The sequence below is a fragment of the Doryrhamphus excisus genome, chromosome 4 (genome assembly GCF_030265055.1).
Source record: "Doryrhamphus excisus isolate RoL2022-K1 chromosome 4, RoL_Dexc_1.0, whole genome shotgun sequence".
NCBI lineage: Eukaryota > Metazoa > Chordata > Actinopteri > Syngnathiformes > Syngnathidae > Doryrhamphus > Doryrhamphus excisus.
Window position 1 is genome coordinate 7,823,349 of NC_080469.1, and position 25,339 is coordinate 7,848,687.

Here is a 25,339-nt window from a genome sequence, read left to right on the forward strand (position 1 = left end):
ATTTTTTTTGTGGAAGGTGGCAGCGTTTATATGTGACCTCCGGTGAGGTCAAGAGCATAAGAACAAACAGTTTTATAATTGTCACTGACGCATGAATCCCAGTTGTATGTCACACTCTGTGTGAGTGGCTGCCATTATGGGTGATTGAGGTTAAAATGTAATTGAAAACGGCTTATAAGCAAACTCTAGTCCCTCATTCTCATCTTGCATGCAGTATCAGGAATCAGCTGAATGTTTTTTTTTTTTTTATCAATGAATAGATGGAAACAAAGTCACAGCCAGTCACAACATGATTATGGCACGTCCAATGACCGCTGAACAATGTGGAAAATTTCAACATGAGTGAAACAAAGACACAAACGTCATTAAGATTTGTACCATCAAGATGTATGTTTGCAGGTATCACAATAATTTTCCTTAAAGGGATTTTAGCAGCAGAATGTACTATTTCTGAAGGCGTGGTTGTGTTTGTCATGAGAAATAAATACTTAGTGAACATGTTATCTAACTTTAATTATCTTAGTAGTTCATTCATTGTGGAGGAAAATAAGCGATATGGGAACGTGGTGAAGTATTGCTAGGCGAACCATATACATTGACCTTTAGAGGGCGCCACTTGTTTTGAGTATTCGTATGCGAGTTGGTCTGAGCTTTGACACCGGAAACGGAAACAGTTGCAAGTTGTCGGCGCTCGTGCTAGCCGTGCTGTTGCAACGTAAGGCGAACGTGTTTTGTTGAATGAAACGTGTATATTTTATTAAACTCTGATGGTAGGCACCTGAATCCAGCGCTGGTGACACCTACATCGACTTACAAAGACGGCGTGAAGCGAGTTTTGAGCCTAGACCACATTTTTAAAAAGTGCGCTAAAGCTAAGAGAAACGTTGCACCATGGCGGATGTTACCGCTCGTAGCCTTCAGTATGAGTACAAAGCGGTGAGTATTTTTATCAATTACCCTACTCATAACGATGTTATAGTCTGTTAAAGTTATTGTGTGATTTTTAATTACGCTGCAAAAATTATGTTTTGACGGCATGGGTTTCTTGAATACTCCTTAGAGGCTAGCCGCCTTTGCTGCGTGGTGCTACTTGGATAACAATGTTACGTTGTTTGAAACCGTAGAACTCGAACTTGGTGCTGCAAGCTGATCGGTCCCTTATCGACCGTACACGGAGAGATGAACCTACGGGAGAGGTATTGTCCCTGGTGGGGAAGCTGGAGGGGACGAAAATGGGAGACAAAGCTCAGAGGACCAAACCCCAAAAACTGGAGGAGAGACGAGACAAGTTAGTACTGTCCTATTACAAACCTTCACGTTATTGTAATCCCATTACAGCTAATTTTATTATCGTAATTGAGAAATATTAATACTGTAACTGCTATTAATTTGTAGTGCTTTGTTTTGTATAGTTACATTTTCTGTATTTTTTGTGGGATTACGATTTATTTTGTTTTTATTACTTGTGCATGTTTGCTGTAAATTATTATTGTACTTAAAAAATTGATTGTTGTAACAATATCTTGTTACAGGAACAAACGTTTTTCTCTAAATTACTCCGTAAAATACTGAAATTGTAATATAACAATACAGTCACCGCTCGTTCGTCACAGTGAATTAGTTCTGCAATAAGTTAATTTCTGCGAAGTACAAACCAGTTTCCTAAATATGGGTCTGCAGGGCTGTAATAATGTTAGAACCCTGTAGAAATGAAACAACACTCCAATAGTCACTTTTACACTCCTGTTATTCTTTGTTTACATCACATTTAAATCACAATACAGCAAGGGATGACTATATATATTCATTGGAAGTTGTAGGATTTGTGTGGCATCAATTAAATTTCTTTATTTTTCTTTTAACAGGAGGCGGAAAAGAGATGAAGACAGACATGATATCAATAAAATGAAGGGCTTTACTCTTCTGTCAGAGGGCATTGATGAAATGGTGGGAATTGTATACAAGCCCAAAACCAAAGAAACCAGGGAGACTTATGAAATTTTGCTGAGCTTCATCCATGCTGCTCTGGGAGATCAGGTTAGTGAATGCTACAACTTTGTTTGTTTGGAGTCACTCTCTGAGAAATACACTGACATTATTGTGGTCTCCTTATAGCCACGCGATATTCTGTGTGGAGCAGCAGATGAAGTCTTGGCAGTGTTAAAGAACGATAAGATGAGGGACAAGGAGAGGCGCCGTGAGGTTGAGCAGCTTCTTGGACCTGCCGATGACACACGCTACCATGTGCTGGTCAACCTGGGCAAGAAGATTACTGACTATGGGGGTGACAAAGATTTACAGAATATGGGTAAGACCAAAAGAAGCAACTGTGCAGTAATGTTTAACCAAAAGTAAACAAACCCTCACACTGGATTGACATCGTACCTGATTAAAGTGTCACGTTTTAATATAATTTTCTCTCTTCACAGATGATAACATTGACGAAACCTATGGTGTGAATGTTCAATTTGAGTCTGATGAGGAGGTACACCTTTCTTGAAAATAATTTTGCAGAATCACAGATTTGTAGCCTGATAGTTTCTGACATTACTGCTTAGGAGGGTGATGAAGATCAGTTTGGGGAAGTACGTGATGAGCACTCAGATGAAGACAGTGAAGGAGAGGAAGCTGATGTGGGCTGCACACTTACAGCCAATGTGAGTGCATCATCTTGTTTGGATACTGGCAGTGAAATGATGTGTGTTATTGACAAATAAATGTCTTCCTGCCCTGCACAACCATTCAGCTTGGCGTCACAGGCGATGTGATGACTGTGAAGAAGAAGGATCTCCACCCTCGAGACATTGATGCCTTTTGGCTCCAGCGACAGCTCAGCCGTTTTTATGATGACGCCATTGTCTCTCAGAAGAAAGCTGATGAGGTCTTAGAAATTCTCAAGGTCAGTTAACCATCTTTGTGATACCTGAAGATAGATTTTTGTTTTGTATTATTATTCAGCCAGTCTGAGTTATTTATCTGTGTTCTCCAGACTGCCAGTGATGATAGAGAGTGCGAGAACCAGCTTGTGTTACTTCTAGGTTTTAACACCTTTGACTTCATCAAAATTCTCCGCCAGCACCGTCGCATGAGTAAGTCCATGTTGTTTTGTTTTAATTCTGACATGAACTCTTATTTATTTATTAATTTTTATTTCGAGCCCAACATTATATTATAATTATTTAAAAGGAGTCTCTATCAAAATAATTTCAAATAAATATTACTACTAAAAACAAAAAGGGCATAGTGAATGTGGTAAATGAGCAGGAAGAAGGAATAGCTTACGTTGTTCTGCCCCATCACTGACATTACATTTTTCTTCATGCAAAACATATTTACGTAATGCTGAATTCAAAATGACATGATTAGCACCACTATACAGTCATGGGGAAAAATAATTAGACCACCCTTGTTTTGTCACTTTATTTGTTGACTTCAATGCCTGATACAGTTGTTTAGATAGGTATAATGATAACATAAATAACTCATAAGAGTTTAAGTGATGATATCTAGCAACTTCCATGGTTTTCTTAATTTTTCCAAAATCATCTACATGAATAACGAACATTGTACTTTCAAAAAAATTAACTCTTATGAGCAATAAACTGAAGAAACAAAGTGGTCAAATAAATTTTTCCACAGAATAAATAATGACATCCTCACATGAGGCCGTATTTAATCATCATTTTACTAATTAAAGACAAAAAACAAATTACATTGTCAATACATTTTGTGTTTCCTCCTCTAAAATGAGGAGGTTAACATTAAATATTTTTTCATTTGCACAGTCAACACTGTAATGAAGACATTTTCCTCCTTCTGACTTGAGTATTGTTGCTTGTGTTTTGCACCTTACAGTTCAGTATTGTACAATGCTGGCGAGTGCTCAGAGTGAGGCAGAGAAGGAGCGGATCATTGGAAAGATGGAGTCTGATCAGGAATTGTCAAAGATTCTGTACCAGCTGCAAGAGACAGAAAAGGAGGATATTATTCGGGTAAGGTGTATGTCTTTGCATTTAGTAGTATAATTGTTTTTTTTCCAAGTGACCAAATCTCAAGGATATCTGTTTTCATTGGGTTTTATCTTGAAGGAGGAGAGATCCCGCAGGGAGAGGGTGAGGAAGTCTCGTGTGGATGACATGGAAGCAATGGACGTAGAACACGGAGAGGTAAATATTTAACAGGGTTTATGTAGCTGCAGCTCATCATGTAAGCATGTTGACAATATACAGTTAGTTGTCACTATGAGCAAAACATAGACTGTTAGTATTTGTACACAAAAGTTGCTGATTTGTTTGTTATCCGTCCTTGTCCTACAGACAGTTGCTCCACGACAACTGTTGGATCTTGAAGACTTGACCTTCACCCAGGGAAGCCATTTCATGGCCAACAAGCGATGCCAGCTGCCTGATGGGTCTTTCCGCAAACAAAGGAAAGGTTATGAAGAGGTTCATGTGCCCGCACTCAAACCCAAGCCCTTTGGTGACGATGAGGTTTGTTTTTCCTCCTCCAGGCTATTGTAGAAATTCTTACACATGAGAAGCACCAGGAGGATGGCTGGATCTCATACTAATTTCAACTTATTGTTGCATTAGGTGCTTGTCGCGATTGAGAAGCTGCCCAAGTATGCACAGGAAGGCTTTAAAGATTTCAAAACCCTGAATCGAATCCAGAGCAAGCTGTTTAAAACCACCATGGAGACTGATGAGAACTTGCTTGTGTGTGCACCAACGGTATGCTGAATTGATTGTATTGTTCTACAACCATAAATTTTTTGTTTGTATTTGTGTATCACATGTCTGATTTCGCTATATTTTTATTCTTTATACAGGGAGCTGGTAAGACAAATGTTGCTCTGATGGCAATGCTTAGGGAAATTGGTAAACACATAAACACGGACGGAAGCATCAATGTAAATGACTTTAAAATCATTTACATTGCACCCATGCGCTCCCTGGTACAGGAAATGGTGGGAAGCTTTAGTAAGGTAAGTCGCTCTTACTCTTGTCTAATATTGAACAGACTGTTGGCAGTGGAAAAGACACTTTTGTATCCTCTAAATACACTTACAGCGATTGGAGAAGTACCGCATCAAGGTATCTGAGCTGACAGGAGACCACCAACTCTGCAAAGAGGAGATTAACGCCACTCAAATTATTGTCTGCACCCCTGAAAAATGGGACATCATTACACGTAAAGGTGGCGAGCGTACCTACACCCAGCTAGTGCGCCTCATCATCATTGTAAGTGCATTTTTGTCATGAAAGAAATGATATGTAATTGGAAATGGCGGTGGGACGGTGCCGAGTAGTTAACAGGTTCGTTGAGGTTTACAAGGAAAAGCTACACTTTAAAACTTGCCTTGCCTTTGTTTGAAATGACAAAAGTGAATGTTTGTGTAGGATGAAATCCACTTGCTGCACGATGATCGTGGGCCTGTACTGGAGTCTCTGGTGGCAAGGACCATCCGCAATGTGGAGCTGACTCAGGAAGACGTGCGCCTGCTTGGCCTCAGTGCGACACTGCCTAACTATGAGGATGTTGCCACCTGCCTGCGTGTTGATCCTGCCAAGGGACTCTTCTACTTTGACAACAGGTATGCTATGTAACAATTAAATGTTTATTTAGGTACCCTTTTTGTGGGTTGGGCATTAAACCCACCTCTAGTGAACAGTGACAGTGTGTGCTATTCTGTCCAGTTTCCGTCCAGTTCCCTTGGAGCAGACTTATGTGGGCATCACAGAGAAGAAGGCTATTAAACGTTTCCAGATCATGAATGAAATTGTCTATGAGAAGATAATGGAGCATGCTGGGAAAAACCAGGTGGGTGTTGTTTTGACCTCTGATCACCTTGACTTTTCCACATGCACCCAGATAAAATTAAACAGTATACCCTACAATGATGTTGAATCACATTTAGGCGACTTCTAACTTGTATGTCTCGTCCAGGTGCTCGTATTTGTCCACTCTAGGAAAGAGACTGGAAAGACGGCTAGGGCCATAAGAGACATGTGTTTGGAGAAGGACACACTGGGTCTTTTCCTGCGAGAGGGCTCAGCCTCAACTGAAGTGTTGCGCACTGAAGCAGAACAATGCAAGGTGATGAGCCGGACAAGTACAACTAAATACAAAGAAATGACACTTGGAATTTGGATGACCTTCAGCCTGAATTGTCTTTCATAGAACCTGGAGCTGAAGGATTTACTACCTTACGGCTTCGCAATCCATCACGCCGGAATGACCAGAGTGGATCGTACGCTGGTGGAAGATCTGTTTGCTGATCGGCACATTCAGGTTCTAGTGTCTACAGCAACTTTGGCTTGGGGTGTCAATCTGCCAGCACACACCGTAATCATCAAAGGTACACAAGTGTACAGCCCAGAGAAAGGCAGATGGACTGAACTCGGAGCCCTGGACATTTTGCAGGTCTGTCAGGAACATGCAAACATATCAATTCCATTCTCAATTGCAAATTACTTCATTATAACCCATTTCAGATGCTGGGTCGAGCTGGACGTCCTCAATATGACACAAAGGGAGAGGGAATCCTGATCACGTCTCATGGAGAGCTGCAGTATTACCTGTCTCTGCTCAACCAGCAGCTGCCCATAGAGAGCCAGATGGTGGGCAAGCTTCCTGACATGCTCAATGCTGAGATTGTGCTGGGAAATGTTCAGAATGTGAAGGTAAGCTGTTCTCATTTTTGTATGTGGTCCATCAACTTGAGTGTTTCAACTTGTTATATTTCAGGATGCAGTGAACTGGCTTGGTTACACCTACCTTTACGTGCGCATGCTTCGCAATCCAACGCTGTATGGTGTCTCCCACGATGATCGGTCTTCAGACCCCTTGCTGGAGCGACGACGAACCGACCTCATCCACACAGCTGCCAGTGTACTAGACAAGAACAGCCTCATCAAATATGACAAGAGAACTGGCAGTTTCCAAGTATGTATCTCCAAGTATGTGTTTGTCTCATCCCTCATTATACTGCTCTAAATGGATCTCATTGTATCTTCAAAGGTGACCGATCTGGGCCGGATTGCCAGTCACTTTTACATAACTCATGACTCTGTTCAAACTTACAACCAACTCCTGAAACCAACCCTCAGTGAGATTGAGCTCTTCCGTGTCTTCTCACTTTCCTCTGAGTTCAGGAACATCACAGTGAGAGAGGTATGATGGACACTAGGAAGTCAGGCTTATCATTTGGCACGGAGACATGGATATTTTCTCAAAGTTATGTATTTTTCTTGTTAGGAGGAAAAGTTGGAGCTTCAGAAACTTTTGGAGAGAGTTCCAATTCCAGTGAAGGAAAGCATTGAGGAGCCAAGCGCCAAGGTAACTGTTGTACACATAACACTACTGTTAGAAGAGAAATATCTGCACAATCCAAAGTGACCCGAATGTCCAAAAAGCAGAGCGCACGATATCTCACCAAAGTGCATTCAAATTATCAAATCTTTTTTTTTTTACATGCAGTATTGTTCTTTTCCTGACAGATCAATGTGCTGCTTCAGGCATTCATTTCTCAGCTAAAACTGGAAGGCTTTGCCCTCATGGCAGACATGGTGTATGTGACACAGGTATACCAATCCGGCTTTTACTATTTTGGAACATTTTTATAATTTTCCTTATATTTACCTGGTAAATGTTAACCCCACAGTATAATTTCTGATGTGGTGCCCTCACAAAGTTTCTATAACATTTTCTCTCCAACAATGCTTGTTGACATTTTCCTGCAGAGTGCTGGAAGGTTGATGCGAGCTATATTTGAGATTGTTCTCAGCAGAGGCTGGGCTCAACTGTCAGACAAGACCATGAATCTTTGCAAGATGATTGACAAAAGAATGTAAGTTACCTTTTTTAAAGAACGGCTTTCAAAGATTACATGCTTATGTAGTGGATTTTGGTTTCTTTCAGGTGGCAGTCAATGTCACCATTGAGACAGTTTAAGAAGTTGCCAGAGGAAGTCATCAAGAAGATTGAGAAGAAAAACTTCCCCTTTGAACGTCTTTATGATCTCAACCACAATGAGATTGGCAAGTCTCTCTCCTTCCACACATTCTGTCTTATAGTTGGAAACATAATAATCCTTGCTTTCCTCATTTCAGGGGAGCTGATTCGAATGCCAAAAATGGGGAAAACCATCCACAAATTTGTCCACCAGTTCCCCAAACTGGACTTGGCTGTTCATCTGCAGCCCATCACCCGCTCCACTCTGAAAGTGGAGCTCACTGTCACACCTGACTTCCAGTGGGAGGACAAGGTCAGCAATTAGAAGCCAAACAGCAAACAAAGCACAGTACTGTAAATTTGTCAAATACATTTCCTTGTGTGGTTCAGATTCATGGCTCATCAGAGGCTTTCTGGATCCTGGTCGAGGACGTGGATAGTGAGGTCATCCTCCACCACGAGTACTTCCTGCTCAAAGCAAAGTACGCTCAGGATGAGCACCTTGTAACTTTCTTCGTCCCTGTGTTCGAGCCTCTCCCCCCGCAGTACTTCATTCGAGTGGTTTCTGATCGTTGGCTCTGTAAGTGAATGCCTTTGGAAAATCTCACCATGTTAACATGATAAACATTTTAAGCATCCTCGTTCATTTACATATTTCTGATGTTTTCAGCTTGTGAGACTCAGCTTCCAGTGTCGTTCCGTCACCTGATCCTCCCTGAGAAGTACCCCCCACCCACTGAGTTGCTGGACCTGCAGCCCCTGCCTGTCACTGCTCTTAGGAACTCAGCCTTCGAGGCCCTCTACCAGAACAAGTTCCCCTTCTTCAACCCAATTCAAACCCAAGGTACAGAACTTGAGTAATGAGAAAATGGAACTACTTCCTCCCAAGTATATATACTATATGGTACCAAAGTGATAATTTTTTTATGCCATCTGTGTCCCTCCAGTGTTCAATGCCTTGTACAACAGTGATGACAATGTGTTTGTGGGAGCGCCCACTGGCAGTGGAAAGACCATCTGTGCCGAGTTTGCCATTCTGAGGATGCTGCTTCACAATGCAGAAGGTCGCTGTGTCTACATCACCCCCATGGAGGCACTTGCAGAGCAAGTATGTGTCTAGAAGCCCACTGTGTTATCAAATCCGCCCCCTGAATTTCTTTGAATATATTTATTCTTACATTGTCCTCTCATCAGGTGTTTGTCGACTGGCACCAAAAGTTTCAGGACATCCTCAACAAAAAAGTGGTGCTTCTGACAGGAGAAACCAGCACAGATCTGAAGTTGTTGGGTAAAGGAGACATTATTGTCAGCACTCCTGATAAATGGGACATCCTGTCCCGTCGCTGGAAACAGAGGAAGAATGTCCAGAATGTCAGTCTTTTCATCGTTGACGAGACACACCTCATTGGTGGCGAAAATGGGGTAAAAATACAGCAAAATGAAGTAGAGATACTTTGGAAAATGTCCATCCTGATTTTGAACCTTTTGTTCTCGCTAGCCTGTGCTTGAGGTCATCTGCTCAAGGATGAGGTACATCTCATCTCAGATTGAGCGGCCCATCCGCATTGTGGCCCTCAGTTCGTCTCTGTCAAATGCCAAAGACGTGGCCCACTGGCTGGGGTGTAGCACCACAGCCACATTCAACTTTCACCCCAACGTTAGGCCCGTGCCTCTGGAGCTGCACATCCAGGTGTGTAAATGTTTGTACTGCCTCTGTTCATGTTGTTACACTGTTAGATTTACCAAGAAAGTGGGTAGCACTTTAAATGTGTCTCGCTGAAAAGTCTCTCTCTATGTGTTTTAGGGCTTCAACGTGAGTCACACGCAGACTCGCCTGCTCTCCATGGCCAAGCCAGTGTATCATGCCATCATGAAACACTCTCCCTCCAAACCGGCTGTGGTGTTTGTGCCATCCCGCAGACAGACTCGCCTCACAGCTATTGACATTCTCACATTCTGTGCTGCTGATGTGGTCCCTCAAAGGTCGGTCTCCACTCCCGCTGCCAATGCCAAGTCACACCGCAGTGGACAGTAAATGTCTGTGTTCCTTCAGGTTTCTGCATTGCACCGAGACAGATATTGCTCCTTTCCTGGATAAAATAACCGACGCCACCCTAAAAGAGACTCTGGCCAATGGTGTGGGGTACATCCATGAGGGCTTGTCTGCAGCTGAACGCAAAATAGTTGAGCAGCTCTTCAATTCGGGTATGACCACTGGTGCACTGCTTTTACTGCAGTGGATTTGACTGCAGGTGTAGTGGTAGATAATTGCTCTCCTTTTTCCAGGTGCTGTTCAAGTGGTGGTGTCGTCTCGCTCCCTCTGCTGGGGTGTTAACATTGCTGCACACCTTGTCATTGTCATGGACACGCAGTACTACAATGGCATCATCCATTCGTAAGTAGAGGTGTTTGTTCATTGTGTCGAGATTTGGGAAGAAGACGGGTTCATTTGGAGAGTTAGGAAATCATCTGCCATTTTGATGGATTATGAAAATGAAGGATTAATTAAAGATTCTAGCTGTTGAAACACAGTGGTAACACTGAACCATGAAATTTTTACTATGCGATTAATTGAGATTCAGAACAGGAAAATGCAGTAGTTACCTTGTGGTGGTGTACACATGTCCTTCTGTACATTGGTGGTTTTCTTCAGTGGTTACTTAAAGGCATCATTTCCATCATTCTTCCAGCTATGTGGACTATCCCATATATGACGTCCTCCAGATGGTGGGCAAAGCCAACCGACCAATTCTAGACGACGAGGGACGCTGTGTCATCATGTGTCAGGGTTCCAAGAAGGTACAGCATCTTTTGTTCTGTATTTTAAAGAAAGGAGACGGCATTAAAAACATGCTTATCCCCTCTCCTCTTCTTAGGATTTCTTCAAGAAATTCCTGTATGAGCCTCTGCCAGTGGAGTCCCACTTGGACCACTGTCTCCACGATCATTTCAATGCCGAGATTGTGACCAAGACGGTGGAGAACAAGCAGGATGCAGTGGACTACTTGACCTGGACATTCCTCTACCGGCGCATGACTCAGAACCCCAACTACTACAATCTACAAGGTGGAACTTGTTTCCTGTCAAGATGACCAGCTGCTGAGTCAACCAAATGAGGAGCACACTAACTCAAGAGTGGTATCCTGACCTTGTCACAGGCATGTCCCATCGCCACTTGTCTGATCATCTGTCTGAGCTGGTGGAGCACACGCTACATGACCTGGAGCAGTCCAAGTGCATCAGCATTGAGGATGAAATGGACGTCGCACCTCTCAACCTGGGCATGATTGCAGCCTACTACTACATCAACTACACCACCATTGGTTTGTGACAACATGTTTGAATGTTTTCTTCTTGCATCAAATGTTTCTTTTCTCAAGTGTTGTCTCTTTTGGTCGGCAGAGCTGTTCAGCATGTCACTCAATGCCAAGACCAAGATTCGTGGGTTAATTGAGATTATTTCCAATGCTGCCGAGTATAAGACCATTCCCATCAGGCATCATGAGGACATGCTTCTCCGACAAGTAAACACTTCACACGAGCAACTCTCAAATAGTCTGCAAGAGTGTTCACCAGTCTCACAATGTGAAAATGTCTCATTGTCCAGCTGGCCCAGAAGGTTCCCCACAAGCTCAACAACCCCAAGTTCAACGACCCCCACGTGAAGACCAACCTGCTCCTCCAGGCTCACCTCTCCAGGATGCAACTGAGTGCGGAACTGCAGTCGGACACCGAGGACATCCTAAGCAAGGTGTGTTGGGATGTTACATTTTTATTCCATTTATATAATTACATTGGCAGACAGCTTGAGCAACCCCCTCTTGTGCTTGTCAGGCCATCCGTCTGATTCAGGCCTGCGTTGACGTTCTGTCAAGTAACGGCTGGTTGAGTCCTGCACTTGCAGCTATGGAGCTGGCCCAGATGGTCACACAGGCCATGTGGTCCAAAGATTCCTACCTCAAACAGCTCCCATTCTTCACTTCAGAGCACATCAAGCGGTGCACAGACAAGGTATTTATCAGTAAACTGATGTTTTTTTTCACTTACTGCAATTATCAGACTGTTCCAAGTAGTAATAATAATCGTATTTATTATTTATCAGGGTGTGGAGAGCATCTTTGACATCATGGAGATGGAAGATGAAGACAGAACTGCTTTGCTACAGCTCTCTGACGCTCAAATGGCTGATGTTGCTCGCTTCTGTAACCGCTATCCCAACATCGAGTTGTCATATGAAGTGTCTGAAAAGGACAACATCAAGAGGTTGGCTGTTTGTAAATATTATCAGTTATATTTGATCCATATTTGATATTTGATCCATAATTTGATCCATAATTCTAGAACACTTGATATATTAATTGAAAATCCACAGTAAACATCTATACTTGACTCTAAGGCACCGTTTTCTTTATTCTCAGTGGCAGTCCAGTTCTGGTTCAGGTTCAGCTGGAGCGAGAGGAGGAGGTGACTGGACCTGTCATTGCTCCGCTCTTCCCTCAGGTAGCTGTTTTTTTTTTTTGTTCTGTGCAAACTGAGATCCGACATAAGAGTTGGATCAATTTGTATTTATAGTGAACAATTCACCCACGTATTGTTACAGTTTGTTGTGGTGTAGAATGACAGAGTCAAAATTATTCCTAATATTGGCCTTGGTAAAATTAGTACTTTTCTAATTCTGACAGCCTCAAGAATCAAGTCAATGTTTTTGATGATTTAAACTCACTGGATTGTGCATTTTCCTAATATGGATAATCAATGTCAATTACTGTAGCATTTTAACATCTAATTTAATACAATTGTCCAGAATCGTGAGGAAGGCTGGTGGGTTGTGATTGGAGACCCGAAGTCCAACAGCCTTATTTCCATCAAGAGACTGACCCTCCAACAGAAAGCAAAGGTCAGTGGGCTGTACTGTGCATATACAAAGTGCGTGTGTACACAACACATACACACTTGATGCTAATCACCTTCCATTGCCACCCGACAGGTCAAATTGGACTTTGTTGCACCAGCGATGGGCATTCACAACTACACGCTGTACTTCATGAGTGACGCATACATGGGCTGTGACCAGGAGTACAAGTTCAGTGTGGACGTGAAAGAGGCGGACAGTGATGCCGACAGCGACTCGGACTGATCCAAAGTGTTTGACGCCACGAGGCGAGGCTATTGTCTGCTTTTATGTACATATTACATCTCCTACTTTAAATGTACATCTGTTTGCGCTCAAATCAAGTTCTCTAGTAACTCTATTTTCAGCTGTTTAGATGAGCTGCATTATGTTCTAGGCTGATCCAGAACACATTTTAGTAACTGATGTAGACAACACCGGTGCATTTTGTCACTGCCCCTCAATATTCAAGTTTGTCTGACTCAACTTTAAATGTTAGATTTAAGTCCTTTGAATATGTAAGATGTGCTATCCTGAATTACTTTTGCAATGAAAAACCATGTAGTTGTCACTTTTATTTTATACAAATATCAGAGTGATTAAAAGGTATTTTACACCATTATCATCATTCGTACAATAACATGTTGAAGCTTTAATTAATGGTTCATTGCTGCTCTTGGAACGTCCAGATGGCGATGTCCCCACTGTCGCTGCAGGAAGCCAACACTCCGGCTTCTTTAGGGTTCCATGCTACACAGTTCACATCCTGACTGTGAGCTTTGGGCACCTGTGCAGCTAGGGAGAACACAGGCTGGTCCGGGTCAAGTGACTTGTCCTCCTTAAACACTCTGACTGCGTCATCGCCACAAGCAGTTGCCAGGGCACCAGTCAGACGACACCTGGCAAGAAGATGCGCACAAGCTGAGGCAGTCAGGAACTTTTGGATGCTTTTGTGTTCCACACATTAAGAGGTTGCATAACCAAAATAGAAATGTACATACTGGAAATACTCTCATAGTATAGTAAATAGCATTGGAGAGAGGCCGGTAATACTGATATTTAGAAAGAAGTTAATTTTCAACTTTCATTTACACTTACATTTTTGAGTGTTTGACAAAGTCGGAAACATTTGTTGTATGTACATAAATTGTTTCTAAATGTGCAGCACTTGCTGATTGGGGCACTGTCTCTTTTAAAAGTGGACTTGCACATTTCCTTTTTTCTGGGCTATAAATGTTATATTATATTCTTGTGTTAAATGATGCCAGATCGTCAGATAATCAGGATTGCACATTTGGAGGTGAGCCCTGAAGACAAGGTGTCCAGAACTCAATGCAAAGTGATAAAAATGAGTATAAAAGATGACAAATGGGTAAATATAGTGTACAAAAGAGCACATCTTACCAGTCAATATCATACACAGTCCGTCCATGATATCCAGAGAGTGTGCAAACACACTTCCACGACAAGTCACCTGATCCGAGCACACGGTAAATTTCATTATCAAGAAAGAAGACATTAAATTTGCAGTCAGCTCACCTTGGCCACTTTCAGCTGGACACTCCTTCCAAATTTTGACAGTGCGATCATCACTGCATGATGCCAGCCTGTCTCCGGTGGCGCTGAAGGACACACTCCACACAGTGGAAGTGTGGCCCTGCAGAGTGGCTCTGCACTCCCAGTCATCATCCTCCTCCTTGTACATGCAGATGTTGTTGTCGTAGCTTGCTGAGGCTAGAAGCTAAAGAAAGACATGGTTAAATAAGTCAGCAGAACTCAAGTCAGGTGTGTGTGTGTATGTGAGACTCACATCTTGCGTCGGGTGCCACGCAACATGTTTGACATCTTGTGTGTGAGAATTGACAACTGTGACACACTCGTAATCATCTTCCTCGTCCACTGTGGCATATCAATTAGAAGAAGATCATGATTTGTAACTTCTTACAGTATGTGAATCCAATACGGCGTTCAACACAAACCTTCCCAAACCCAAACGCTCTTGTCCCGGCTGCATGTTGCTAGCAGATTCCCTGAAGGAGCCCAAGCCACACATTTCACCTCATTTTCATGTCCCTCCAATACTGTCAAACTCTAAGGGAACACAATGAGAGCGTGTCCATCAACAGGACAAAAACATTTAAAGTCTACACATTAAACAAACCTCAAATTCGTCATTTTTCTTTTTCCAGATGCATGTCGTGGCATCAAAGCTAGCAGAGGCTAGATAATTCCCACAGGGAGACCACGCTAACTTCCTTACGGTGCGCTGATGACTGTCCTCCAGCACGCTCTTACATACCCAGGACTCACCTACAAGCATAAATGGTTATTGACATCCTTGTCCATTGAAATGCATAAATATAAAGGAACACGTGGGATAAAAAAACTAGTTAAATATTAAATCATTTACTATGATGTGCTAGTTTTTAAACAGGAGAAACATTAAAATAAATGTAGCAAAACTACATTAAATAAGTATTTGTTATACGGTGACCAAGTGGTTAGCATGTTGGCCACACAGGAGATCGGGAATTCCTGGGTTCAAATCTCCAATTGGGCATCTCTGTGTGGAGTTTGCATGTGTTTTCACTGTTTTGTCCATAGGTATAAATGTGAGTGTGAATGGTTGTTTGTCTATATGTGCCCTGGGATTGGCTGGCGAATCCAGGGTGTACCCCTCCTCTCCCCCAAAGTGAGCTGGGATAGGCTCCAGCATACCCCACACGACCCTAATGAGGATATGCGGCATAGAAAAGGATGGAAGGAAGTATTTGTTGTTTTTTTTAAATAACACCTTATCAGCAGTGCGCCCATAGAATCTTAAAAATATCTCAACTATCTATTGCACACACTAGACACTACATTCAAGTCATCTCCATAATCTGATGCAATAGAAACAAAGACACTTTTGATTGACAGTGATGGATATCCACTGATTTTGTTTAGTGCCAGGAGCAACCTCTTAGTATAATGTAAATACTGTTTTATTAAGTTCCAAGTACAGTAATAAAAATGCAACAACAAAAAGCAACATGAGTATGTGTCTGTCAACCACAATTGAACACCGTTATCATTTTTGTTTGGATCTTCAAACGAATATAGTATTTTGTACAACATTTTTTTAGCCATTACGATGACATGTTATTGTTTTGTGTGGTTCATTAGTTTGATTAGCTGTGACACGTGCTCACCCTCTCGTCCCCAGATCCGGATGGCCTTATCGCCCCCACATGAGGCCAGAAGTGTTCCGTTTGGACTCCAGCAGACGAACCAGCATCGAGAGTCTGGGTGTGCTTTCAGCCTGTGTACCAGGGTCAAAGCCTCCTTCATCGCGAAAGGTCAAATATTTGAACCGAGTCCGACAAACTCTTTACTCACCACTACGTGACAGCTTAACTACTTAGCTAACTATTGTCCACAATGGATAAATGAATGAAGCGGCAATGAATTTGCTTGCAATATATTTTGTCCTTGTCTATTGAATACAACGTTTCAATCAAATGGCGACGTCACTTTAGATAATTTTGAATTTATACTACTGAAAGTACGACAGTCATGCCGGAAGTGGTGCCATGTTTGTTGTGCTGCTTAACGCAATGCATTGTGGGCCAGCAAAGTAGTGGTCTGACATGCGTAAAAGAGCTGGGAGTGTCCTGTTCTCATCAGTTGTCAAGTATTGTAGTGTATTATATGTTTATTTGTATTATATGTTCATAAACATACGTTTATGTAGCTCAATAATGCAAATCTAAATGTATTTGTTCTTTCATTTTGGCAGAAAACAGTACTGCCTGGATTATCTGATCATGCAACAAGATATTCAAAGCATTTTATTATGAAAAAAAAATTCAAAAAATTCATTTCACTTCTCATTTTAAGCAAGTTTTCGAATCAAATCTAAATGCACAGGAATGGTGTAACTATATCGTGAGGTTATAATCATATAGTGACAGTAGCCCTCTGAGAGCAGCCATAACTGCGATGAAAACGTGTTTTACAACCCTGGTTTAGAAAGAATCATCCACGATATGGACAGACATAGAACATCCATTAATCTTCTATGCGCAGTTAAAGCATAACATTAGTTTCACTTGCTATTTTAGAAGTTACCAGTAGAGTGCAGCACTGATCACTACTGCCTACAATTGAAGCCCATTGAAACGGCAAAGAAGAATATCGTCTAACAAGGAAGTCAATAAATCCAAAAGCTACCTTCGCTGGCTTCCTTTTGTTTTGTTTGTATTTTGTTTCTTTTTTTATCGCGATCGTAATTGTTTTTACAAGGGCGGAGAGTTGGGTGACATAACAAGTGGTGGGTAGTATTACTCGTTCGTATTTACTGAGTTTTTGTCTAACCGCCGGCGCGATTTGACGTTAGCTGCGTAGGCTAATAACAGCTAACAGGCCTGAAGGCCATCTGCTCGTTGTTTGTCGGCTTGTCAGCATTGTGTTGTCCCTTTAAACTGACATAGCAAGGGTCCAGACTTTTGTGATCTAAATATTGAGGTTGCTGCTTACAAACTACGTATTTGGTTTCGCTGGGGGTGGCCCTAGCACCGAAGCGTTCACGCCACTTGGAATTAGTCAAAATAATCCAACTTCCTAAAAGGACTGAAAGACGAGGATGTATGCCCCGCCGGGTTCTGCCGCTCCTGGAAGCCGGAGAAGGAGAGGAGGCACCCCATTGCCCAAGCAACCAGAGCGGAGTCTGGTCTCAGCTCTGCCCGGAGCCTTGTCAATTACTGCCTTGTGCACAGCTCTGGCTGAACCAGCCTGGCTCAAGGTTCATGGAGGCACCTGTCCCAGACAAGAGCTTGGGGTGGCGGATGTTTTGGGCTATATCGACCCCAAACTTCTGGACGGTAAGACCTTGGACTCAACAGACTGCCATGTGAAAAAGTGTTTACCCCCTTCCAGATTTGTCACATTATCAATACGAATATATTTAAATATTAGTCAATGAGAACACAACTGAACACAAAATGCAGTTTTCAAAGGAATCCAAACTTATGGGGAGTGGGGGGGGGTCCCAATCAAGAAATCACCAAAACGCTAGACATCATGCCAAGAGCTAAAGAAAGTCATTGAGTCAATCTGGACAAGGTTATAAAGCCATTGCTAAAGCTTTGGGACTCCAGTAAACCACAGTGAGAGCCATCATCCACAAATGGTGAAAAAATGGAACGGTGGTGAACCTTCACAGGAGTGGCCAGCCTACCAAAATCACCCAAGAGCGCCAAGACGACTCATCCCAGAGGTTATAAAAAAACCTCTGTGGTCTGACGAGACAAAAATGTAACTTTTTGGAAGATATGGTCCCATTATATCTGGCGAAAAACGAACGCCGCATTTCAGAAAACAGAGTATCATACCAATGGTAAAATGTGGTGGTGGTAGTGTCATGGTCTGGGACTGTAGATTTATTTCTCACCTAAAAATAAAAAGTTTCATTTAAAAACTGCATTTTGTGTTGCCATTGACTCTGAAACATCCAAGTGTGACACACAAAACAAATCAGGAAGGAGGCAAACACTTTCACACCACCATATACAGTAAATGTGTTTGTAAAGCTTTGTGTTGTGGCATTGTCTTGCAGATTACTGTGTGAACCCGCAGACCATCTTGTTGCTCAGAGTGATCGCTGCCTTCTGTTTCCTGGGCATCTTCTGCAGCCTGACTGCATTCCTCCTGGATGTGTTTGGACCCAAGTACCCTGCCCTCAAGATCACACGAAGATATGCCTTTGCACACATCCTCACAGGTCAGTCTTCCAGTGTTTTATTGTTACCGCTATATGTTGGTAGATTCTGATTTGGCACATAAGGGAGTAATTAACTTAATGTGCAATGAGTAAACATACTTTCTGATTTATAAAACCTTTATTCTATTTAAAATTCTATATAAAATTACAATTAGGTCCATATATATTTGGACACTGACATAAGTTTTGTTTTTTACCCTTTTACTGAAATGTACTCCAAAAGATAGTGATATAATGGGCACGGACATAAAGTGTAGACTCTCAGCTTTCATTTGAGGGTATTCACATTCAAATTTAATAACTTCAGTGGCACTAAGACTGAAACGTGTTCCTCCTCCACAGTGCTGCAGTGTGCCACCGTCATAGGCTTCTGCTACTGGGCTTCAGAGCTGGTCTTGTCGCTGCAGCAGCAACACAAAAAGCATCATGGCTCCCTCGTGTATGTCACCTTCGCCATAAGTTTCTACCTGGTGGCGGGGGCCGGCGGAGCCTCCATTCTTGCCACGGCCGCCAACCTCCTGCGACACTACCCCACCGAGGAAGAGGAGCAGGCTTTAGAACTGCTATCTGAGATGGAGGACAGCAGCGAAACATTTCCTGCTGATTATGACATTGCCAACCAGTTTCAGCCGCCGCCCGCGTACACACCCTGACAGGCCTCGCTGGTATCACTTTGCTAGAGGAGCCAACATGCTCGCAGTCACATGGATATCTTTGCAAACACTTTCCATAGTTGAACACGGCGTGCACGGCAAGTGCACATACGCCATGACTGACAAGCGCTTCAGTGCATGAGAGCTAAGAAATATGGGTCACTGATGGTGTTGATTTGCATGTAAATGGCTTGTAGGAATTGCTTCTCTATCTAAAGCAAAAATGCTCAACATGGCTGATGAATTAATTGATTAAGCAGCCTGATCAATGGTGATTATTATTGAAGCCGACGTGGCTCGATTTGCCCCCCCCCCCCTCGTAGGTCATGGGCGGAGCTTTGCAATGTTTTTAACATAGATGTGCTTATGTTGCTGATACATCAAAAGTGCAGAAAAATCCAGAGATTGCTTTTATATATAATATCAAACAGCCCTGTATTTATTGATTACTTCACTTGTCCTGTTGCTGATTGGTGATGACATCAGTGGTTGTGAAAATGACGCACCACGCAGAAGATAAAGAATGTGTATGGCAGTGAAAGTAACATTCAGATTCAACAGAAACCTCACTTCTTCAGTTAGTCTTGTCATGTCTTTGTATAGCATTTTTTTTCAAAACTTTATTTGTACCCTGTGACCCAGTAGTGTTTCAATGCATGTGAAATATTTTCAAACCTTCTGCCATTGTTACCAGATGGATTCAAATTGTGATTAGTGTGGTGATTTGTAGTTGGTTGTGTGCTCTTATGTTTACACTATTTCTGCTTTTTATTCATACATTTTGATTTATATGTTCATCTTTATGTAAATATTGTCAATACATTTAAAAGGTGTTGAAAATAAAACATGCCCTTTGTCATTTGTGTTTGTTTTCAGTTTTTACATACAGGTCATACAGAGGTAGAAGGGATCTTTGAATTATGGAATTCCAGCTATGAGATACTAACCCACAAAATATTAACTTTTGCTGAAAACATGACAGAATATTAATCATTTCTGGCTTTATGGTGCTTAATTTATATCACTGGAACATTATGTCATATCTATCAAAATAAAAAATTGATCAGTGTTTGATTTTTTTGTCCAATCAGATTTCAGCTTCTGTGTGTTGCCATATTGATGTAAGCTGCCCAGGGCCTTCAGAATCAGGAGTTCTGGACCATGTCACATACTTCCAACCAGCCCTGACTGCTGGTTATGGGGCTGTTTTTTTTTTAGCCAATCAGATTTCAGATTTGCCTCTCAGGACCAGCTGGTGGGCCTGTAGTGACATCAGCACTTTTCAGTCCTCTGATTGGTTGATCAGAGCAAAATTGTTCAATGGGATAAGTTACACCCAAAATGGGAAAGTAGGAAGACGCCCAGATCATTTAATCCTACACCCTCTCCATTTTCATATCAATTGCCAATACATTTGTTCACTTCCTGTATTCAAGATGTACCGTTTAACAAATGTGAAACAATGTAAAAAGTGATCAGGATATGTGTTGATATTCTTTAACTCTAAATTCATTGTGCTTCAGCCTTGTGCTTTCATGGTGATGGCGGCATTGCTTTTTGTCAGATGCTCATCCATGTAGACGTTTGTACCTTTCAGTGTCTTTCCCTGTTTCAGCAGTGCGGTTTTAAATTTTCAGTTGGTGAACTTAACAATAATGACGGACGGGTATGGCTTTGTTTCTGCCGTACAATGGAAAGCATGTATCGATGATGTTGATATCTATCCCCACTTCCTTTGAATGAAAAGCTCCTCAAGACTAGATTTTTTGTGTTCAATAATGTATTTTAATCATGAGTTTATTAAAAAAAATACAAACATGGCGGCATGGCTCAGGTGGTAGAGTCGACCTCCATCCTTCCAAGATCATGTCAAAGTATCCTTGGGCAAGATACTGATCCAGCATACCTCTGCGACCTTAGTGAGGATAAGTAGAATAGAAAATGAATGGATGGATTTTTAATAATGTCACATTTTACAAATACTATGGAACCTCTGAAAATACTGTATTCAATATGTGTGTATAAAGACACATTAATGAAGATTATATCATGGTGCAAACGCTGCACTGTGCTGAGGTGGTAATCGAACAATATATTGAGTGTGACACTTGAGACTGAGATATTTCTGGGGTTGCCAGTCTAGACGTTGTCGATTCAGCATGGCGTTACTGCCAGTAAGAGCCTTACCACTTAATAGTCTTAAAAGGACATACAACCTCCTTTGCTATGCGGAGAGAAATCCAATTTATCAGCAGTGGAATAAACACTGGCCTAAACGTCCTGCAGATCACAAGTACTAGTCTTATATTTTCTAGCGTTAAAGATCTTTGATAGGAAGCCAATCAAGGGTCAGCGGGGAGTGTTTAGACTGGTATCCAAAGCTGACAAGGTGACTTAAGTTGATGAGACAAATAAACAAGGTATTAAAAAAAGAGAGGATGCTCACCTGGGAAAGGTGAAACAGTGCTGGCTCTTCTGAGAAAATGCAGCTTACGTGATGACGTCTGGAGGTGATATATACGCCGCCTCACGTAGGGACCTTTAATGAAGTGGTACACACTCCGAAGATCAACCATGCTGGCATCCAGGGCTCTGCTGTCTAAACAGACACTGGCGGTTCTCGCTCAACAACCAGCCGCCTTCGTCCATCATGGCACCCAAGGCACCTGGGGGAACACCAACGTGGCCGTGGTAAGTCACGCCAAATTGTCACGGTATTACGTTTTTTGTTTTTTTTGCATGAGCGTGCATGAGAGTTGATGTTTTGCAGGTGTTCTCAGGATGTGGATGGTGGGACGGGACTGATGTCCACGAGGGCGTCTAGTGAGTATCGCAGGTTTTACGTTCCACCAAAAGAACATGTCCTATAACTAGCACCTCCATTCCTCAGCACCATGTACCATCTGAGCCGTAACGGTGCCCGCTTCCAGATGTTTGCTCCGAACCAGCAGCAGACTGAAGTGATGGACCACATGAAGAAGCAGCCCTCCTCCGGAGATCGGTACAACATGTCATCACACGGTCTACTTTTCATGTTCCTGGCGTTATGGCGTGATGGCGTTTGGCGTTTCCGTAGGAACACAATGGTGGAGTCTGCTCGCTTCAGTCACAACCAAGGAATGATGCAAATGAACGATTTGTCCAAACTGGACGTCAACACCTTTGATGCTGTCATCTTCCCTGGAGGCCATGGAATCATCAAGAACCTGTGAGGAGCAGTGATGACACTTCATGGAGGAGGTGATGTTCATGTGTCGCTTTCTCTTCTTCAGGTCCTCTTTTATGAAGGATGGCAAAGACTGCAAGCTGCACGGTGACGTGGAAAGGGTCCTCAAAGAGTTCCATCGCTCACGCAAGCCCATTGGGTGAGTTTCTCTTTTCAAGTCATCAAACTAAATTGAATATGACATTTATTTACATAATAGCTGGCCAGTAGTTGCATTGAATAAAGAATAAAATACATTTTTTTGTAAATAAATACATTTAAATGGATTCTGAATAATTGTATGTACTGGACTGAAGCGCAATAATGCTTTTTAAAAACCCTGTGATTAAATGTATAAATAATAATAATAACAATACTTCTAATATCATACCTATAGAAATGAACGCAATCAACATAAAACATCTATATAAAAGAAAATCAATAATAATAACAAAATAAAAGACAACTACTAACATGCAATGATACATTTATGATATTGTCCCATAATAACTGTTTGTCTTATTTACTGCACCAACTACACTCATTCCCATTAAAACAGTAAAAATACATTTCATAAAGCATGAACAAGGGTGTCCAAAGAGGGGCCCGGGGGGCCTTTTGTGGCAAATCATATTATTTCTCAATTGAAAAATGACAAATGAAAAAAGGTGTAATATAACCAGAAAAAATTGAAATATGGTTACTAATAATACACTACATGAAATACCTTGACATCCATAACACAACTATATCCTTAATAATTGCATGTAATATATACTACCAATACATCTAATGATATCCAATACAAGAAGCGTATGTAAGTCAGGTATATGATATATGCTATACATATATATATGGGGGGGCTGGAGCCTATCCCAGCTGTCTTCGGGCAAGAAGACAGCTGGTCGCCAGCCAATCACAGGGCACATATAGACAAACAACCATTCCCAACACATACATGATATGTTATACATGATAATTAATATTAATATATGTGTATCATTAATGTCTCTATGTTTGGATTTCAATAGATTCGGTATCTCATGTTGTGTCCAGTAAATCACCTGTTGCTTCCTGACATGATACACTCTTCAACACACTAATACACTCCTGTACTTAAAGGGTCAGGTCTAAATGCAGCAGCACAGTTGACACTAATAAATCAACACAGACAAATGAGTCTTCTTGAGGCTGATGAGGTTAAGATGAAGGAAGATTGCCTTACTAGCAGGGTCATTTCAAGACACGGGGTTAGGTGGGGGACACCTAGTGGTCGAGTCTGAGAATGACAGGATTGAAGAGAGAAGAGGATGAACCATCTGTCACAGGGGATTTTAAAAGTGGGTGGTACCTTTTTGGTGACTGGTTGTGAATAGACACCAATCCAGGATCAGCTGGGATAGACTCCAGCTCTGCCGTGACCTGAATGAGGACAGGCTGTGTAGACAATGAATGACTGGACGACCTTTTCTTTTCATTTTATTTTATTTTATTTTATTTTATTTTATTTTATTTTATTTTATTTTATTTTATTTTATTTTATTTTATTTTATTTTATTTTATTTTATTTTATTTTATTTTATTATTTGTTTATTGATTGATTGATTGATTGATTTTTTTACTCATGTTCTAATTGTGTAGTAACGAATGAATGTTGTATTTTCATGTATCTTTTACTCTGTTTACTTGCTTTTATTCAACTCCATTCTTCTGTAAAGGGTCTTTGAGTATTTTGAAAAGCGCTATACAAATAAAATGTATTATTATTATTATTATTTTTTTGCAACATTCTAACTCTCTCACCAACCTAATTTTCCCAAAATTGTAACTTTATTTAGTTTTGTTTATTTCTCACAATATTACGACTTTAAAAAATACATATATTTTCAATTTTATGCTCCTAAAATGACATTATTTTTCTTCATAATATTACAACTCCTTTTTTGTTAAATTATTAAATTTTCTTTTCCACTTAATATTTTGACTCACTGTTGTTTTTATCCATTGCAGTCTATCCAGCATGGCTCCCGTGCTAGCTTGCCGCGTGCTGCCCAGCCTGGAGGTAACCATGGGATACGAACGAGACGACACCAGCCGCTGGGGGAAGTGGCCCCACACCAACATGGTGCAGGTTGTGAAGAGCATGGGGGCCCGTCACAATGTCCGCGAGCCATACATATCCTTCCAAAGTCAAGCATAAAAGTTATTCATTTTGGTGTATTTTTGATCATTCTTTTGTGTTGTGACCTTGACCTTTTTTCCTTGCACGAGGCCCACGTGGACGAGAAGAACAAAGTGGTCAGCACTCCGTCCTTCATGTGGGAGACGGACTTCCATTATCATTATATATTTGATGGCATTGGAAATATGGTCAAGCATGTCATGCGCATGTCAAGCAAGTGATGGAAAAGAGATCACTAGTGTGATTATAATGACCTCTCAATCACATGCACACACCAACCACAACATTAGGTACACCTGCACAATAATAAATGGAGGGAACACTCGTCCCAGATCGCAATCCATGAAATATTCTAATATTAAACCGTGGAATTAAAGGACAGAACTACAATAGACCGTTACGCTGGATGTCCGGTGTACCTAATGAATTGGCCAATGTGTGTAGAAGCTTTAGTCAAAGCAGGTGCTCTGTGTGTATTTGTGAGTGACGTGTGTAATTTTAAGTATCATGTTAGACAATAAATTATTGCTACTCAGCAGTACTACACATGCCACACATTGAAGTACACACAAAAAAAATCACATTAGCAATATAGCTTATATGCATATATAAAAAATGCCCTCATATTTCAAAAATAAAAAGAAATAATGAGCAAAAGTGTGCAACCTTTTTTTTCGTTAGATAAGTCTTGGTA

General features: G+C 41.5%; 4 protein-coding genes across 4 annotated transcripts; 3 read left to right on the forward strand and 1 right to left on the reverse strand.

The window, feature by feature from the left end:
• Positions 1-651: 651 nt before the first annotated feature.
• snrnp200 (small nuclear ribonucleoprotein 200 (U5)) lies at positions 652-13,466 on the forward strand. The gene is made up of 44 exons (XM_058071007.1): positions 652-936; positions 1,125-1,288; positions 1,866-2,037; positions 2,116-2,308; positions 2,430-2,485; positions 2,559-2,657; positions 2,747-2,899; positions 2,990-3,089; positions 3,856-3,992; positions 4,089-4,166; positions 4,317-4,490; positions 4,593-4,730; positions 4,829-4,984; positions 5,070-5,240; positions 5,400-5,593; positions 5,697-5,820; positions 5,947-6,096; positions 6,181-6,423; positions 6,495-6,683; positions 6,748-6,945; positions 7,021-7,173; positions 7,258-7,338; positions 7,500-7,583; positions 7,743-7,849; positions 7,921-8,039; positions 8,112-8,266; positions 8,344-8,533; positions 8,624-8,797; positions 8,901-9,061; positions 9,148-9,375; positions 9,452-9,643; positions 9,758-9,936; positions 10,007-10,158; positions 10,240-10,348; positions 10,644-10,752; positions 10,830-11,019; positions 11,112-11,276; positions 11,356-11,477; positions 11,561-11,704; positions 11,788-11,964; positions 12,056-12,216; positions 12,372-12,453; positions 12,758-12,850; positions 12,941-13,466. The coding sequence occupies exons 1-44, from the start codon at positions 892-894 to the stop codon at positions 13,088-13,090; spliced, it is 6,411 nt and encodes a 2,136-aa protein (XP_057926990.1). The 5' UTR covers positions 652-891; the 3' UTR covers positions 13,091-13,466.
• Positions 13,388-16,641, reverse strand: ciao1 (cytosolic iron-sulfur assembly component 1). The gene is made up of 7 exons (XM_058071008.1): positions 16,036-16,641; positions 15,006-15,154; positions 14,824-14,935; positions 14,655-14,743; positions 14,384-14,585; positions 14,249-14,318; positions 13,388-13,743 (listed from the first exon to the last, which is right to left on the reverse strand). Exons 1-7 carry the CDS (start codon positions 16,172-16,174, stop codon positions 13,509-13,511), a joined length of 996 nt encoding a protein of 331 aa, XP_057926991.1. The 5' UTR covers positions 16,175-16,641; the 3' UTR covers positions 13,388-13,508.
• tmem127 (transmembrane protein 127) lies at positions 16,551-20,117 on the forward strand. The gene is made up of 3 exons (XM_058071009.1): positions 16,551-17,706; positions 18,441-18,605; positions 18,948-20,117. The coding sequence occupies exons 1-3, from the start codon at positions 17,469-17,471 to the stop codon at positions 19,256-19,258; spliced, it is 714 nt and encodes a 237-aa protein (XP_057926992.1). The 5' UTR covers positions 16,551-17,468; the 3' UTR covers positions 19,259-20,117.
• Positions 20,118-21,782: 1,665 nt separating this feature from the next.
• gatd3l (glutamine amidotransferase class 1 domain containing 3, like) lies at positions 21,783-25,302 on the forward strand. Its single transcript, XM_058070817.1, has 7 exons — positions 21,783-21,949; positions 22,029-22,081; positions 22,149-22,259; positions 22,335-22,466; positions 22,531-22,623; positions 24,474-24,637; positions 24,730-25,302. Exons 1-7 carry the CDS (start codon positions 21,803-21,805, stop codon positions 24,864-24,866), a joined length of 837 nt encoding a protein of 278 aa, XP_057926800.1. The 5' UTR covers positions 21,783-21,802; the 3' UTR covers positions 24,867-25,302.
• The last annotated feature ends 37 nt before the right edge of the window (positions 25,303-25,339 follow it).

Excerpts from the sequence above, each read along its gene's own strand:
- snrnp200 (XM_058071007.1), top strand. The coding sequence starts at position 892 with ATGGCGGATGTTACCGCTCGTAGCCTTCAGTATGAGTACAAAGCG. Across the intron at positions 9,062-9,147 it reads TGGAGGCACTTGCAGAGCAA|GTGTTTGTCGACTGGCACCA; the intron begins GTATGTGTCTAG and ends TCCTCTCATCAG. Across the intron at positions 10,159-10,239 it reads TGAGCAGCTCTTCAATTCGG|GTGCTGTTCAAGTGGTGGTG; the intron begins GTATGACCACTG and ends TCCTTTTTCCAG.
- ciao1 (XM_058071008.1), bottom strand. The coding sequence starts at position 16,174 with ATGAAGGAGGCTTTGACCCTGGTACACAGGCTGAAAGCACACCCAGAC. Across the intron at positions 15,155-16,035 it reads CCGGATCTGGGGACGAGAGG|GTGAGTCCTGGGTATGTAAG; the intron begins GTGAGCACGTGT and ends TTATGCTTGTAG. Across the intron at positions 14,586-14,654 it reads CGTGGCACCCGACGCAAGAT|CTTCTAGCCTCAGCAAGCTA; the intron begins GTGAGTCTCACA and ends GTCTTTCTTTAG.
- tmem127 (XM_058071009.1), top strand. The coding sequence starts at position 17,469 with ATGTATGCCCCGCCGGGTTCTGCCGCTCCTGGAAGCCGGAGAAGGAGA. Across the intron at positions 17,707-18,440 it reads CGACCCCAAACTTCTGGACG|ATTACTGTGTGAACCCGCAG; the intron begins GTAAGACCTTGG and ends ATTGTCTTGCAG. Across the intron at positions 18,606-18,947 it reads CTTTGCACACATCCTCACAG|TGCTGCAGTGTGCCACCGTC; the intron begins GTCAGTCTTCCA and ends CCTCCTCCACAG.
- gatd3l (XM_058070817.1), top strand. The coding sequence starts at position 21,803 with ATGAAGTGGTACACACTCCGAAGATCAACCATGCTGGCATCCAGGGCT. Across the intron at positions 22,467-22,530 it reads CATGGAATCATCAAGAACCT|GTCCTCTTTTATGAAGGATG; the intron begins GTGAGGAGCAGT and ends TCTCTTCTTCAG. Across the intron at positions 22,624-24,473 it reads CGCTCACGCAAGCCCATTGG|TCTATCCAGCATGGCTCCCG; the intron begins GTGAGTTTCTCT and ends TATCCATTGCAG.